This window comes from Paralichthys olivaceus, chromosome 20 (assembly GCF_024713975.1).
Source record: "Paralichthys olivaceus isolate ysfri-2021 chromosome 20, ASM2471397v2, whole genome shotgun sequence".
NCBI classification, from domain to species: domain Eukaryota; kingdom Metazoa; phylum Chordata; class Actinopteri; order Pleuronectiformes; family Paralichthyidae; genus Paralichthys; species Paralichthys olivaceus.
In genome coordinates, this window is record NC_091112.1 from 3,913,236 (window position 1) to 3,927,136 (window position 13,901).

At 42.8% G+C, this 13,901-nt stretch overlaps 1 protein-coding gene across 2 annotated transcripts in view; it reads left to right on the forward strand.

Moving 5' to 3' along the window:
• Nucleotides 1–13,262, forward strand: part of nedd9 (neural precursor cell expressed, developmentally down-regulated 9) — a 29,834-nt gene extending 16,572 nt beyond the window's left edge. For both annotated transcript variants that reach the window (XM_069516074.1, XM_020104535.2), the window contains exons 3-7: nt 8,740–8,838; nt 9,082–9,219; nt 10,309–11,484; nt 11,882–11,971; nt 12,281–13,262. In XM_069516074.1, coding sequence (XP_069372175.1) covers nt 8,740–8,838; nt 9,082–9,219; nt 10,309–11,484; nt 11,882–11,971; nt 12,281–12,835 — 2,058 coding nt within the window. In that variant the 3' untranslated portion in view covers nt 12,836–13,262. The remainder of the gene's footprint in view (nt 1–8,739; nt 8,839–9,081; nt 9,220–10,308; nt 11,485–11,881; nt 11,972–12,280) is intronic.
• Nucleotides 13,263–13,901: the final 639 nt, after the last annotated feature.

Here is a 13,901-nt window from a genome sequence, read left to right on the forward strand (position 1 = left end):
GGATTTTGGTGGAGCCCAGCTGCCTGAATGTAGTTTTTTTCTGTTTTAAAATGCTGTACATAGTTACTGACTAACCCATTGCACTTGGATTGGTCATTTACAGTATTGCTCTGTGCACTCCTCCAGCAGTGTGTCCAATATGTTTGTTGTTTTATTGGCTATAGTTACGCTAGATCAGCACATATGTCAGACTATGAATAAAGCCTATAATTCCGAAAGATGACCACATTTCTAGTATTCTCATTTTCTCTGTGATTCACATTCAGAGGAAGTATAAATATTGTACACTTACTGATTTACAACACAGAGAAAAACAATCAATGTTTTGCAGCTCAGTGAATGTGACTTTTTAACTGTAGCTTTAGGTGGCTAATATTAGCTTCAGCAACGATAAGCAACTGGATCTCAGGTTTGTTATAATGTTAGCTGATGATTTGTTGACTGGATCTTAGTTCATGGCTTAAATTAACTTCTACAAATTCCACCTTGACTGTTCTCTTTTAATCCAGTTATTGTAATTTTAAGCAAATTTCATCCTTTGAATACACCATTTAAACAAAAATGAGAATGCCAGGTGTGTGCTGACACAAAAGGGAAAATGTTCCTGTTCATTCAACTGTTTAACTAGTTCCTGCACCTCGACCAGATCATCCCCCCAGGAGACAGATAGTAATTATATGCTGGATGAGATTTCGATACCCTAAGGGTGTTTTTTTCCTACAAATCAGCTCAAGTCATCGTAGAATTAAGCTAAGGTGTGCATTTTCGTAGGTAAATAGGCAGCGGGCGCCAGGAGCTTAGAGGACTTTGTTTGGTTCACTGCACGGCGTGAGTGTGATAAAGTCAGTCAGAGCCAGGGGCTGAGGGGGAGGCCTGTCAATCAACCTGAACACTCACACACATATGCACACAGCAGACCTGTCAACCAACACCTCTCTTTTCCACTAACAGGCCTCAAGGCTTAACCGAGGAATGGTATTAAAAAGGACTTTGGTGATAACATGGAAAATGAAATGTTCTTCTAACGAGAATGCGTTTTGAGCTGTAATCATGTTATTGAGGAGATTAAATTAAGTCTTGGACGGTTTACTTTCCCTCCAATCTGTGGTTATCAAAGTGCTGCCATTTTCAGCATTTGTTCCTGTCTATTAAATAGAAAGATTTTCACTGTGTGTTACACTTCACGTCTGTGAGTGTGCACGTAGGAGTCCAGACAAGGCTCGGGTTGTTTCCCAGTGACGTCTGAGTGCTGGACAGACGCACCATCATTCTCTGTGGTCAGTGCTTTTAAAGCCAAACAGCAGTATCTGTAGTAAAACTGCAAAAGAACGAGTTGAGCAGAAATATTGTTGGTAGTGGACATTAACCACCTCTTACTCCCAAAATACCTTTGTCATAATGAATGGCTAAATAGCAAATTTTACTTTTTTTAAATAGAACCTACTCAAACATCTTCTAATCTTTTGACAGTTATGAATAACAATTTTAGATTAATAATTTATAAATGAAGTCATTTTTGTCTGACAAAAATTATATTATGACATAATACTTATCAAAGCTGAAACAGTTCAACTGATTCAATATGAATATCAACTGTTATTATATGAACCTGTAGTTTAAGTTTGAATTATCCAGACTTGTGTTACTCAGTTGATGATATTATTAATAGGAATACCTGAATTAACCAGCAGCTCCTTCCCTCAGAGTCACAGTATCCTGTGTCATGGTATATATAGAGAAAACATTTTGTTGGCGTGAAATCCAAACCTTAACCTTTGCTCCTCTAAACACCAAACTTGTTTACTACTGCTTGTCTTGGGAACAGTATTGATGATAGGCTGGGAGCTTTGACTCACGTTTTGTGCAATGTATCGACCCATTTTCTTGTCAAGTACAAATGTGCATGCAGCGCACACACTGGCTTTCCAAGTGATTATGGTGTCTGATGCGTCGACTGATAATCTCAAATTACTTTAAAGATTTAATTTCCTGTATGTCCATCACCGTGTGTGAAGTCATGCATGCATGCACTCCTGTCTGCTGCACGTATTCTGCAGAATGCATCCTCGAGTTAACATGCCATCCATGCAGTGCAAATCCAGATTGGCGACTAGTTATTTTCTTTTCATGTGGTGTGGGGTTCTGGTATATAAAAGGCACACTGAGGTCTGGAGCTCTCTTCCTCTCTGGCTGTTTGGTTTGATGCTGTGGCCTTGTCCTTGGGTGACCCTTCTGGGAGCCACACACACAGCTGCCCCCCTACCCACCCCCCACACTCCTTTAAGACCTTGGAGCTGGGACCATGTGGGGCAGATGCCTCAAGCCCCCAACCACACAATGAGTCTCCTCACATTGAGGCCAGGAGAAGCCTCGTTACCATCTTTAAGCATTCCGCTCTTTCTTCATCTCACGTTGCTGCACTTCATTCCCTCTTTCTTCCGCAGCTCTGAAAGGCGTGTCTGTTTCACTCTGCCAGTTTCTCCTCAGTGTTCCCATTTCCTCTGTGCTCCCCCCTATGACTCAGGCTCTGAGGTCACCCCGTTGAAAAATGGTTTGGGTTCAGAGTTCAAAGATCTCTGCCGAGCGTCTTATCTACTCCCACCATACGTCCTTTTCATTCCTCACTTCCTGCCTTCATGAGGTCTGCTCCTTGTATGGGCATTTCCTCTGTGTCATACCCACAGATCCAATCTGCTCATTGGTGCCATAAAGAGGTAGGGGTGCAACAAAAGGATTAATAAACTCCAACACAACTCAAGGAAGTGCTCTGATAACTGTTTATGGGCTTTGAGGGTGTGCCATCTACCTCGATAAAGCTCCTTTTGGAAGAAACCAGGTTTTATGTAATGAATGGCTTGTTTGTTTGCGTCTGCCATATTTTCTCTGCCTAATCATGCACACAGTGATCTCAGCCCCAGATAAGTGACTTATTTCTTCCTGGAGCGGGCCAGCTCCTTCAGATGCTTGTCTGATCTCCATTGTCGCAGTAGTGATGAATCACTGGCCCATGATATTTGACCAAGAGGGCAAGGTCGTAAATCAGTTGCACCTACAGTAGTTTTCTCTCTGGTGTACATCCTGAAAATACTTTCTCTCTTCGAAAGTTTGAAGCAGAGAATATAATAAAATAAAAGTTCAATGGGGAGAGAAGCTGCTTAAAAGCCAAGGAGATTCAGTTTCATATAACCGAAGACAATGAAAACCAGGAAAAAATGCAAGCCACGGGGGCAACTCTTTTGATGGCAGTGTTCCTTTGTGTGCTGACTTTCCATTCAGTTTTAGCTGATAGTTAGCAAATGTTGGCATGCTAGTGTTAGCATTTAGCTCAAATCACCCCTGTCTCACAGAGCTACTGTAGACTCTTGGTCTTAATCTCTGTCAAGAGTTATGCTAAAGGGTCATTTAAGCCATTTCTCGTTTCACATTATCCTTTTTTCTTAGAGGATTATATCATGACATTGTTATTTTGCAAAATGTCAAACACATCTTTTAACATTACGTCTCTTCAGATAATTACGCTGCCAAATTCAGAAGATGCTTTGATCTGAGAGAATAAGCCATGATCCTTATTACTGCTCAAATCAGTGTGTTCTCTTTTAATGCTCCTCATTAAGTCCGCTGTCTGTTTGGGTTTAGCCACTTGGACGTGTTATGGAGACGGCTGAAGGCCTCGCAGGATTGGAGATTTAATTACTCGCATTAATTAGTTTGGCACTTTAATAAGCTGGTGCAGCTCCGAGCGGCAAAGAGGGAACATTATCAAGCGGTTCTGAGCAGCGAGGAAAGTGTCCCACAACACTACAAGAGACATCTTTGTGGCGTGATTCAGCAAAGCAAAAAAAAGGCAGGTTATTACTGAGCAGAAATACACCCTACATTTAAGGGATGCAGTCATATACAAAATATCAATGTTACCTCACAAATGACTGATAGCATGGTTAGATTGTGGCAGCTGGTGGTCCAGATTTAATTTTTCCCCATGTCCTTGGGTGACCCTCGTTAAAATATGAGCCTATGGTGTCGTGCTGATGGAGCGAAAGGTAGAAAGAGGAGGCAGTCGCACAGATAAGGTGCATGAGTACAAGAACGGTGATGAGTAGGTGTGAAAGAGGAGATGGATGGATGAAATTCTATAGAGCGCATTCGCATCATTGGCAGCGTCATTGTCACCGCCTTTTATAACCTGAAGTCTGGTGAAAAGCCTTGTTACGGTTGTTGATTTATGTCAACAGGTCATTAGCCCAGGGGAAGTGGCAGTGCGTGTGTGTGTGCATGTAACCAATGAAAAGGTGTGAAATGATGATTTCTTTAGAAATCTTGCACGCAGGTGTTATTATACACCCACTGGAAATCATGTAGGAATGAGCCAAGCAAGGGTTAGGCAAAGTGTTAGGACATATAATAATAAAGAAAAAACGCAGCATACAGTTTATGGAGTCTTTATTTACAGCTTAGACTCTCCATGTCTGTGAGTCTCGACTAAAGGAATTAAACACTGTTTTTACAAGAGATATTCCCTCATGTGTTGTTTCGATGACGACAGTAGAGAAACTTGTATCTAAAACCTCCCATTGGTGTTTAGTTGGGTTATGATGTGTTGACTGCAAAAGCCAAAACATATGATTTACATAATTTTCCCTTTTCAAACCACCCATCCAGTGAAAGAATCAGCATTTGTTGCTGCATGTTTCTCTACTTTTTTATTGAGGTTGCTCCTTCATCTATGCGCATGTCACAATATGCAGATGTTCTATAACGTATGCAAATTTATTTAGAAAGTATTTAACTGTGTCTTTCATTCAGAACTGCAGCCAGTGTTTATTTTCATCATATATTTAAATAACTGATTGTGTGGCTAACATTTTGGAAAATAAAAGCCTATCACAATAGCAACAGTCCAGCTATAAATTCTCCTTCTATGGAGGGTACAGTCCAGTTTTTATTTAACCTTGTTGGAAAGGTGTTTACTCTATGATAACTTTGGAGGAAGTAGTTTTCTGTGCTGTTGAAACTAATCGTAAGATAAAGAGAAGTGTTTGTTATTTAGCCAGTCGTGATAAAAGGATAAACCAAACAATAGAAACAAAACATCTCTACATCTGTGAAAATCCATCTCTTCATATATGTGAAACTAAAAACTGCAGCGCCTTAGATTTTAATTACAATTTGCTCACAATCGTATTGTAACAGCAACAATAACATCACAAGATCATAGCCATAACATGATTCTGTGGACAGATTTATCTCCGAGACCCACAGCACCAACTTAACGCTGAGCTGCCCATCAATACAAACACAACAAACTCATGAGGTAGTTGTTGACATTATGACGACACCTCTCAAATTACTCTGAAGTGAGGCTGAAAAGTCCAACCTGCCAAAACCCGAGCCAGCCAGGATGCTAAGTAAACACAGTATTGCTGAAAGAGCCATGAGTCACTCATCGTAACATGTAGGAGCGTTAACAAGGCCTCTATCTGGCTCCTCAGGGCACTGGTTTAAACCTGATCCCTCTTTAGTCCTTGCTCTGCCTCCTCCGTGAAGGAATCTTAAGAGCCTATCACCTGAGCGGGAACAAATGTTTACTCAGTCGTCCCAGCTCTTCGTGATGTCATCACTCGCTTTAAAGACTGCCATTGCCTCCATGCAAGCGCCAACCTCATCGGAGGCGGTAAATATTTACCCAGCAGCAATTATAGCAGCGCCGAGCAGCCTCTGAGCAACAGCCTGCTGGGTAAACATAGTGTGGAGATGGGAAATAAATGAGCAGTGTGCATCTGGCAACGCTAAGAGGAACCGCTGACGGCAAGATGACATGTACCTGTGGAAAAGGTCACAGAGGTCTTTGACGGACACCTTGCTGCCGTGTGCATGTGGCAGCCAAGTCCAGACATCCGCTTATCATCAGCACACAGGCTCAACCCTCAGGGACAGCAGCCGGGCTGAAGTGACCTTTTACCAAGCATCACTTTGTTGTCACTTAGTTAAAGGCGAACTCCATATCTGCTGTGTCTGGTTACAAGCTCTGAGGGGATTTAACATTCACAACACATTTGCGAACAATTAAAACTAAATGTGGTAGAGTCAAGAATTCAGCTCTCTACTACAGCTGTTGTTTACACCCATACTGTGGTAACAACAAGCTAATTAAGGTACTTTTAAAGGCTCTAAAATATTTAAATAAAAGTAAGACAGTAATTATAGCAGTCACAAAAATCCATCAATATTAAAATTGAATCAACTTTTCATACTTTTAAAACCACAAACTACTAATATTATAGTGTACAATTAATTAATACTCCAAACTATACACTAGATGAATGTGTATTACATAGACTGTATATAAAGATAGATCTAGACATAATGGTTCCCCAAAAGTGAGGCCAAAATGTTTTGATCAACCCCTGGTGGCTGGCTGCAGTATAGGTCATAAATTCTGCCTCCTCTGTGTTAGTGAATTGGACATGGACCAATCTAAAAAGTCTCAAAGATGTTTTTTGCTATATATATGTAGTCTCTATCACACAAATATAAAGTATGTACAAGTACCTGTATGTACAAGTACCAGTAGTTTCCTATAGATTTGGTTTTAATGAGTTATTTGATTCTATAAAAACTATTTTAGAATTAACTTGCTGCTGCCAAGATACTGGCTGAAAATGCACAAGATGGAATAATTTGGCTTTATTTCTGGATAGTGGGAGGAAGTTGAGACATGTCATTTATCTTTATATACAGTCAGTCTATCAATCAATCTATGGTGTAGTATCAAATGACAACACCATGGTTTCCACTATGAAGTGGATAAAAACATGTTTAAAGGTTTTACACCCTGAGGTGTACGAGAGGGGCTGCGTGAGAAGGGTGAAAAGCAGCAAGGCTATTTATTCCTATGTTGGTTTATTTCAGAGCTTGGCTCGATGTGTTTAAAGCCCTCGGTGTAGGTTTCAGCTCTGACCCCATAGGCCCTGTTTGGGATGATGTATGCACAGACAGGAATGCCAACAATGAACACCTTAAATCACCACGGGCTTGTTCAGATTAGACTTATGAGAACCATATGCACTACTGTTAGTCAGACTCCAGCTCAGATGAATGGCATTCCTTTCCATACTAGGCGACGTACTCTCATTTTCCGTTCCCTCTCACTTTCCCCCTCCTCCTCCTCTGTTTTGTTTTTTTTCTTTTTCATAAATCTCTTTTACAAACCAATTTCTCGTCTGCCCCTATGCTTCTTCCTCAGAAACATTAATCCCATTCGGAGTTGGCTGAGGTTACAGCTCCTGCTGCTCACGCTCCGATAAATGTGTCCGCAGGACGAGAGATTGTATTAGGATATTAACTGTGCTACACAGCGACTCGCGACTGGATACTGGGACTAAAGTCTTAAACCTCCCCTGAGACTTCCCCTTTGCCGGGAAGCCATGCGTATGGTTCCTATTTTCGAGCCCTGTTAATGAACCCTGCTGGTTCCAGTGTGGCGATAGTGGTGCTTGGGGGCAGAGGAGGAGTGCGGGGCTGAGGGAAGGACATTCCCAGCATTCCTCTGTCTGTCTGACGCAGCAAGGAGGTCTGCAGCTCTACTTTTAGGGGGATACAAGACGATGGCGTGGGGAAAGGGGGATGGAAACACTGGGATTAGGCAGTGTGGAGGGATGGATTAGCCCAGGCTGGACAAGGAGGGAAAATGTGACAAAATATTAACAGGGGTTAATGTCACAGGCAAAGTGAAGGTGAAGCCAGTGGTGTGAATTATGTTTGTTTTTCCCAAGCAATAATCACACCATTACACTAAAGCCGCTCTGTACCACAGTGTAAAATATTTTAAAGGTGTGTTAAATCCTACAGCACAAAATGCCTGGGTTTTAATGGGGGTGGTCATCTGTACCAAAGATGATTACTTCACCAGAGTATGAAAAACCTCACAATCCAGCCAGTACTATGATAAAACTCCATCTCAAACACAGTTTTAATCATAAAACCACCTTCCATTCAGATGAAGTCAGAGCGAGCTAAAACGCAGGGGCTTAAATTTCTTTTATTCCAGAAAGTGCTGCTAAAGTTTGACTTTAGCTTATTTTACTGTTTAACCACATTCATTTTATATTTTATTTTCATTAGTTGAACTGAAGTCTAGATCTGTCTTTTGTCCAGCAGAGCACTTTTTTGAATACGGGCCCATCACAACAGTCTTTGCTTCTATATTCACAGCTTTAATATGCATCCCGTGTTTCAGGTTTCAGGTCTTTAAATCGAGAGTTGTGTTGTTTTTAAAAGAAGGAAAACAGCCAAATTTCGAAAGTGCAAAGTTCACATAAAACACCCTTAGTACAACACAGATTTGTTGGTATACCCCGAGCTAAGAAGAACTGAAAGCTTTTATAGGCTAATGTTAGCTAAGGGCAGCTACAACTTTCCTTTTCTTGCTGTTAAGGGTTCATATTTTAATCTAAACTTAATCACTGCTCTGCAGCTCCATGTTTCTGTTATCAGTTCGTTTCCTAATATTCTGAAACGGATGTTCGGAACACATCTGCCGCCATTGTAATCACATACTGTCCCAGTGCCAGGCCTGGGAACGAATAACGAAGAGCAAGCACCCTCGTACAATACAGCGGTCAGGAGTGTGTTCGAAATGCGTGATTGTCAGCATTTGTGTCGAGCACTGCTGTTCTCCAGGTGTCGTTATTTAAGCCGCAGTGCTGATTGTTTGTCTCTCCCCCTGCTGTGATTGGACAGGTGGTGACCCCGACCAGAGTGGGACAGTCCTACACTTATAGCCCAGGACAACACAATCAGCAGGACCTCTATGACGTCCCACCCATAAGACCACAGGGGGTAGGTGTCTCATGTTGCACAGCATGTACACTCCAACATTATTATTATTAGACCTAGTCTGTCTATTTAAACACACCACTAGGCAGCTGTCAACATAGAGGATGATAACATATTGTTTTGTTCTGTTCTCAACTAATATTTCCTAAAAAAATAAGTTATTGCAGATTTAAAGAAAGAATATTGGATTGTTGTTGCAATAAATTACACATCATTTAACTCTCTTTTTTTACTTTCATGTTTAAGGTGTACGATGTTCCTCCTGGTCTGATGTTCGCCGGTCAGCAAGCCGCTGCCAGAAACCAGGGAGTCTATGACATCCCCCCCTCTCAACCCGACCACAGGACACAAGGCGTTTACGACATACCTTCCTCTTCACAGGGGGTAAGAGAACATTTCAACAGCCAGTCCATCTCCCACCACAATGATCGTACACATCATTTGTTTCAGTCAAATGAAGATGAATTAAGGAAGTGGTAGAGCCGCTTATGTCCGGAAAATGTTATTTTATGTTTATTTATACAGTTTCTAGTATTTCTCTTAATTGTCGGCAATAAATGAATAATACATCAAATGTCTTCTTTATGGACATTCTTGTGGCTGCACCAAATGAGAGCTTTGCCTGCCAGTTTAGTTTAACCAAAATTCCATTAGTATGGTTCTGTCTGAAATCTCCAGCGTGGATAAAAAGTCAAGGACATAACTCTTTTCTTTCCAGACCCTCTAAGATTTCACCAGACTTCCAGAGCCGACCAGGCAGAGAGCCACCAGTTTGTTTGTAATAACCTGAAATATGCTAGGACCTGTTATTTGCGTCGTTCCTAATTACAGTTTTCGGCAGGCCTGTCTAGCTGCAAAGAGTGCATTTCAAGGCTGATGGAAATCACTTACAGGCCACCATTTTATTCACCTTGGTGCGCTCCCAGCATGCTTTGTGTCATGCACGCTGGGACACACATATACACACACTGCTCTGTCAAGGTTGTGGAACGATTAAGCTTTGTTGTACTCTGGAGCTGCGTTTGAGAAAGGAATCAAATGCAGAAACTTAAGGGTTTCAGATGTTGTATCTGCAGGAGCCAGATGCTGTTTCACTTCCTCACACTCTAACTGCAGTACTGCTGTACATTCAGTATTCAGTTAAAACCCACATTTACTGCATTTACACAGTTACCAGGTCACAGTTGATTGTTCCCCCTGAGACGATTACTGTACTGTCATGTAAAGGACGAAACTAGCTTCTGCACAAAAAAGGCTACATTCAAAGTAAGAAAGAGAGGCTGAAAGAAAGAGATAAATGTGATAATTCAGACTAAAACTGAAACAGACAAACTGGAAAGGCTGAGTAGTGGATCGCATACCTCAACAATAGCCCAACAGTCTCCTTAAATTCAATCAAGCTTTACCAAACTTCACACACACATCAGAAATGTATCAAAAAATAATAAATCTAATAATCTTCATCTCCTGCAGGTGTACTCGGTGCCTCCCTGCAGGACCAACCCTGCGCTCCAGGAGGGAAACTATGACTTCCCACAGCCTCTCAAACACAAGCAGGAGGGCATCTACGACGTTCCCCCACCCGCCCTCACCAAGCCAGCGCAGAGCCCACAGTCCCATTATGATTTCCCCCCCAATGTGGAACCTGCTGCCCACCACCAACACCAGAATGCCAACGGCAATGAAGGCATTTACGACGTGCCTCCGCCTGCCCTTCCTTCAGGTGCAGGGTCTCAGAAGGACATATACGACATCCCCCGCTGCAAGCAGCTGTCCCAGCACAAAGCCTCACACTCTGACAGAGACGGAAGCAAAGGCATCTACGACATGCCCGCTCAGGATGCCCGAGCAGTAGGAGATGTGACGGACGGAGTGAACCGTCTGTCATTCTCCAGTACCGGCAGCACACGCAGCAGCATGTCCACATCCTCATCCTCCACAGGCTCTAGCTCTGAGGGCCGCCTCACTCTGGATGTGGATGCGGGTCTCCAGAGGTTATACCGCCTGCAGCAGGCTGTGGAGGCTTCAGTCTGGGCGTTGCATTCAATGGCAGCTTCCCCTCACTGGAGGACTTTTCCCTTCATGGAGCGTCATGCTAACGATGTGCGCACAGTGTTGGACAGGATCCGGGCTGCTCTGGGGGACTTCATTGTGTTTGGTCGAGGGGCTGCAGTGAACGCCACGTCTCTGTCAGACTCCAGCCTGCACAGCAAGCTGAGGAGACAGCTGGGACGCCTGGAGGACTCCCAGCAGATCCTCCTGCAGATCTACCAAGTCCTGGAGAACTGCAGCTGGGCTCTGAACGCGCTGGCCTCCTCCGGAAAGCACCACAACAAGAGCGACGACCTGGACCGCTTCGTCATGGTCTCCAGGACCGTTCCCGACGACGCCAAGCCGCTGGCCTCCACGATAGGCAGCAACGCTGAGCTGCTGTTCAGGCAGACGCACGCGGACGGGTCTTTCTCTAACGGGAGCACGCCTGATGAGAACACGATCCACCCGCTCACCTCTCCCTCCTCTGATAACGACAACTATGGGGAGCAGACCAAGCCCTTCCCTGTTCCCTCCAGCCAAGACAAAGACAACATGAACAACAGTGAGAAGTGTGTGAAAAGCTGGATGGAGGACTACGATTACGTACACCTGCAGGTAAATGCACCGTGAACACGTCACGTTAAAATCCCTATGTGTTTAACTTTTATGGTAAATTCTGCCATGGCACATTCCCTTGTAGATTTGTGGTACAGTCTGTGTTGATCTAAGCCCAGAGAGATGAGCATCAGCAAAAACAACATTATCTGATGCAATCGAGAGTTGAAAAAGTTAGAAATTTTCAAATATACTATATGTACTATACAAATAATTGTCATAGTTTTGTGACAGAAATATAAATAGATAATGTTTTAGGATTTTGTAACAGCTCAAGTTTATTCAAGTTTTTATGTTTATTGCGTCGTTGATTATATTCCCAATGATATGAAACCACAGAAGTGTGTCAAACCTGGTCAACATGAATGAGTTCTCACTTCTTGGTTTTCTTCCGCAGGGCAAAGAGGACTTTGAGCGTCAGCAGAAGGAGCTGTTGGAGAAAGAAAACATCATCAAACAGAGTCAAGTGCAGCTGGGACAAGAACAAGTGAGACTTTGTTTGTTTTTACTGTCACAGACGCTGTTACACTGATGAAGCTGCGAGCATGAGTCTTAGTGCAAGTTCAGGAGAGAGATTTCTCTGTTTGAATTATTTTTAGAACCAGCGAATATGTGTTTGAAAAAATCATGAGTTGATGATCAGACAGAGTTACTGATTCTGTCTCACAGCAAAGACTGAGTTTTAATCTCAGAGGCAGTTTCTCTGAGCTCAACCTCATCTGACTGTTCCTGTGATAATTCAAAGATGTGATACATGCTAGCAAGCAAGTAATGTGAATTCTGTCCCCCTTCTCAGATCAATCAGTTCAAGAAGCTGGAGCAGGAAGTGATCAAACCCGTGGAAAACGACATCACACAGTGGACGCCAAACCAACACTTGGCTGTAACCTCCACCCCAGTAGCCCCCGCCCCAGACTCTTCCACCCTGTCCCCCTCCACTCATGTGTGCGCTCGTGACAGCCAGCTGCTCGGCTTCTACTCGGATCAGTGCGAGCAGCACTTTGTCACGCTGCTCAGCGCCGTTGACGCCTTCTTTGGCTGCGTCAGCGCCGGGCAGCCTCCCCGCATCTTCGTAGCCCACAGCAAGTTTGTCATCCTCAGTGCCCACAAACTGGTCTTCATCGGGGACACTCTGTCCAGACAGGCCTCGGCCCCCGAGGTGGCAAACAGGGTGATGAACTCCAGCAACGTGCTGTGTGACTTGTTAAAGACGGTGGTGGCTGCGACTAAAACGGCTGCGCTGAACTACCCAAACACTGTGGCCATCCAGGAGATGGTGGACAGAGTCACCGATCTCTCACATCACTCGCAGCAGTTTAAAGAACAGTTGCTGCAAATGGCTCATTCATGATTTTCATCCATGTTGCTCCTGTACATTTCACCACAGTCTCCATGTGTACATTAATCTACCATAAATATATATATTTACAGCATGCATATATATATATATATATATGCTCTTCCTCTTTCAGCTTGTTTTGATGTTGTAAATAGTCTGTTCTGTAAATATTTGCTCTATTTTTGTGTAGATTGTTTTATATTATATATGTAGATGCAGTATTGGTGTCTCTGTAGGATATGTGGACGTTTTTCATAACATTCCTGTTGCATATTAAGAAGCACCTTATGAGATGTCCTGTTGTTTGTTGTTTTCACCTGTAAAACGTCGTGGATGTGTGTTACTGCTGGGTGTGACAGTAAAACTCTCCTTGTAAAATCACGTTTAATGTCGATGTGTGTGGAGATCTCCACAAAGTAAAAGATTGTTCTTAACCATGTGACTGTCTTTTCATTTCTGGCATATCTCATTTGTTATAGCGATGCGATGCAGACATGGGGTGGCTAATTGAATCAAAACTATTAATCCACTTAATCATTAATAATAAAACCAACAGCGTTATTTGTGTTCGTGCAACATAACTGATCGATAAAATCCTGTAATCGTAAAATACGAAAACACAACTTAAAGGAGAACATTAGAGTTAGTACAAGCGAAAACAGATTTATAAACTGGGATCTACTGGTCAGTGAGTTTCCACACAGAACTATAACCGACAATGAAATCAGTTTCACGATCAACAAAATAAAATTATACACTTGTGCCCTCATGTGCACTTGACCCCGTTTTTAACAAACTGTTTGATCCAGCTTCCACTGCCTCTCCCAGGAAACATAATTGTCAGTTCTGTGTAATTAGGTATTTTCCCTGCCGCTTTTAAAACTGAGTAGAGCACAAACCTCCACCAAGGCCAAACAGTTGTCTTAAATTCAATCAAGCTACAACAAGATCGGCAGATTATTCCAAGAGAAAAGTAAAAGAAATGCAAGATTAACAAGAGTAATCAAAGAATTCCTGGATCTGCTGCTTTATTCAGATCCGCCCCCAAAATGTAATGGATTCTTTCTCGTGCCTGTGT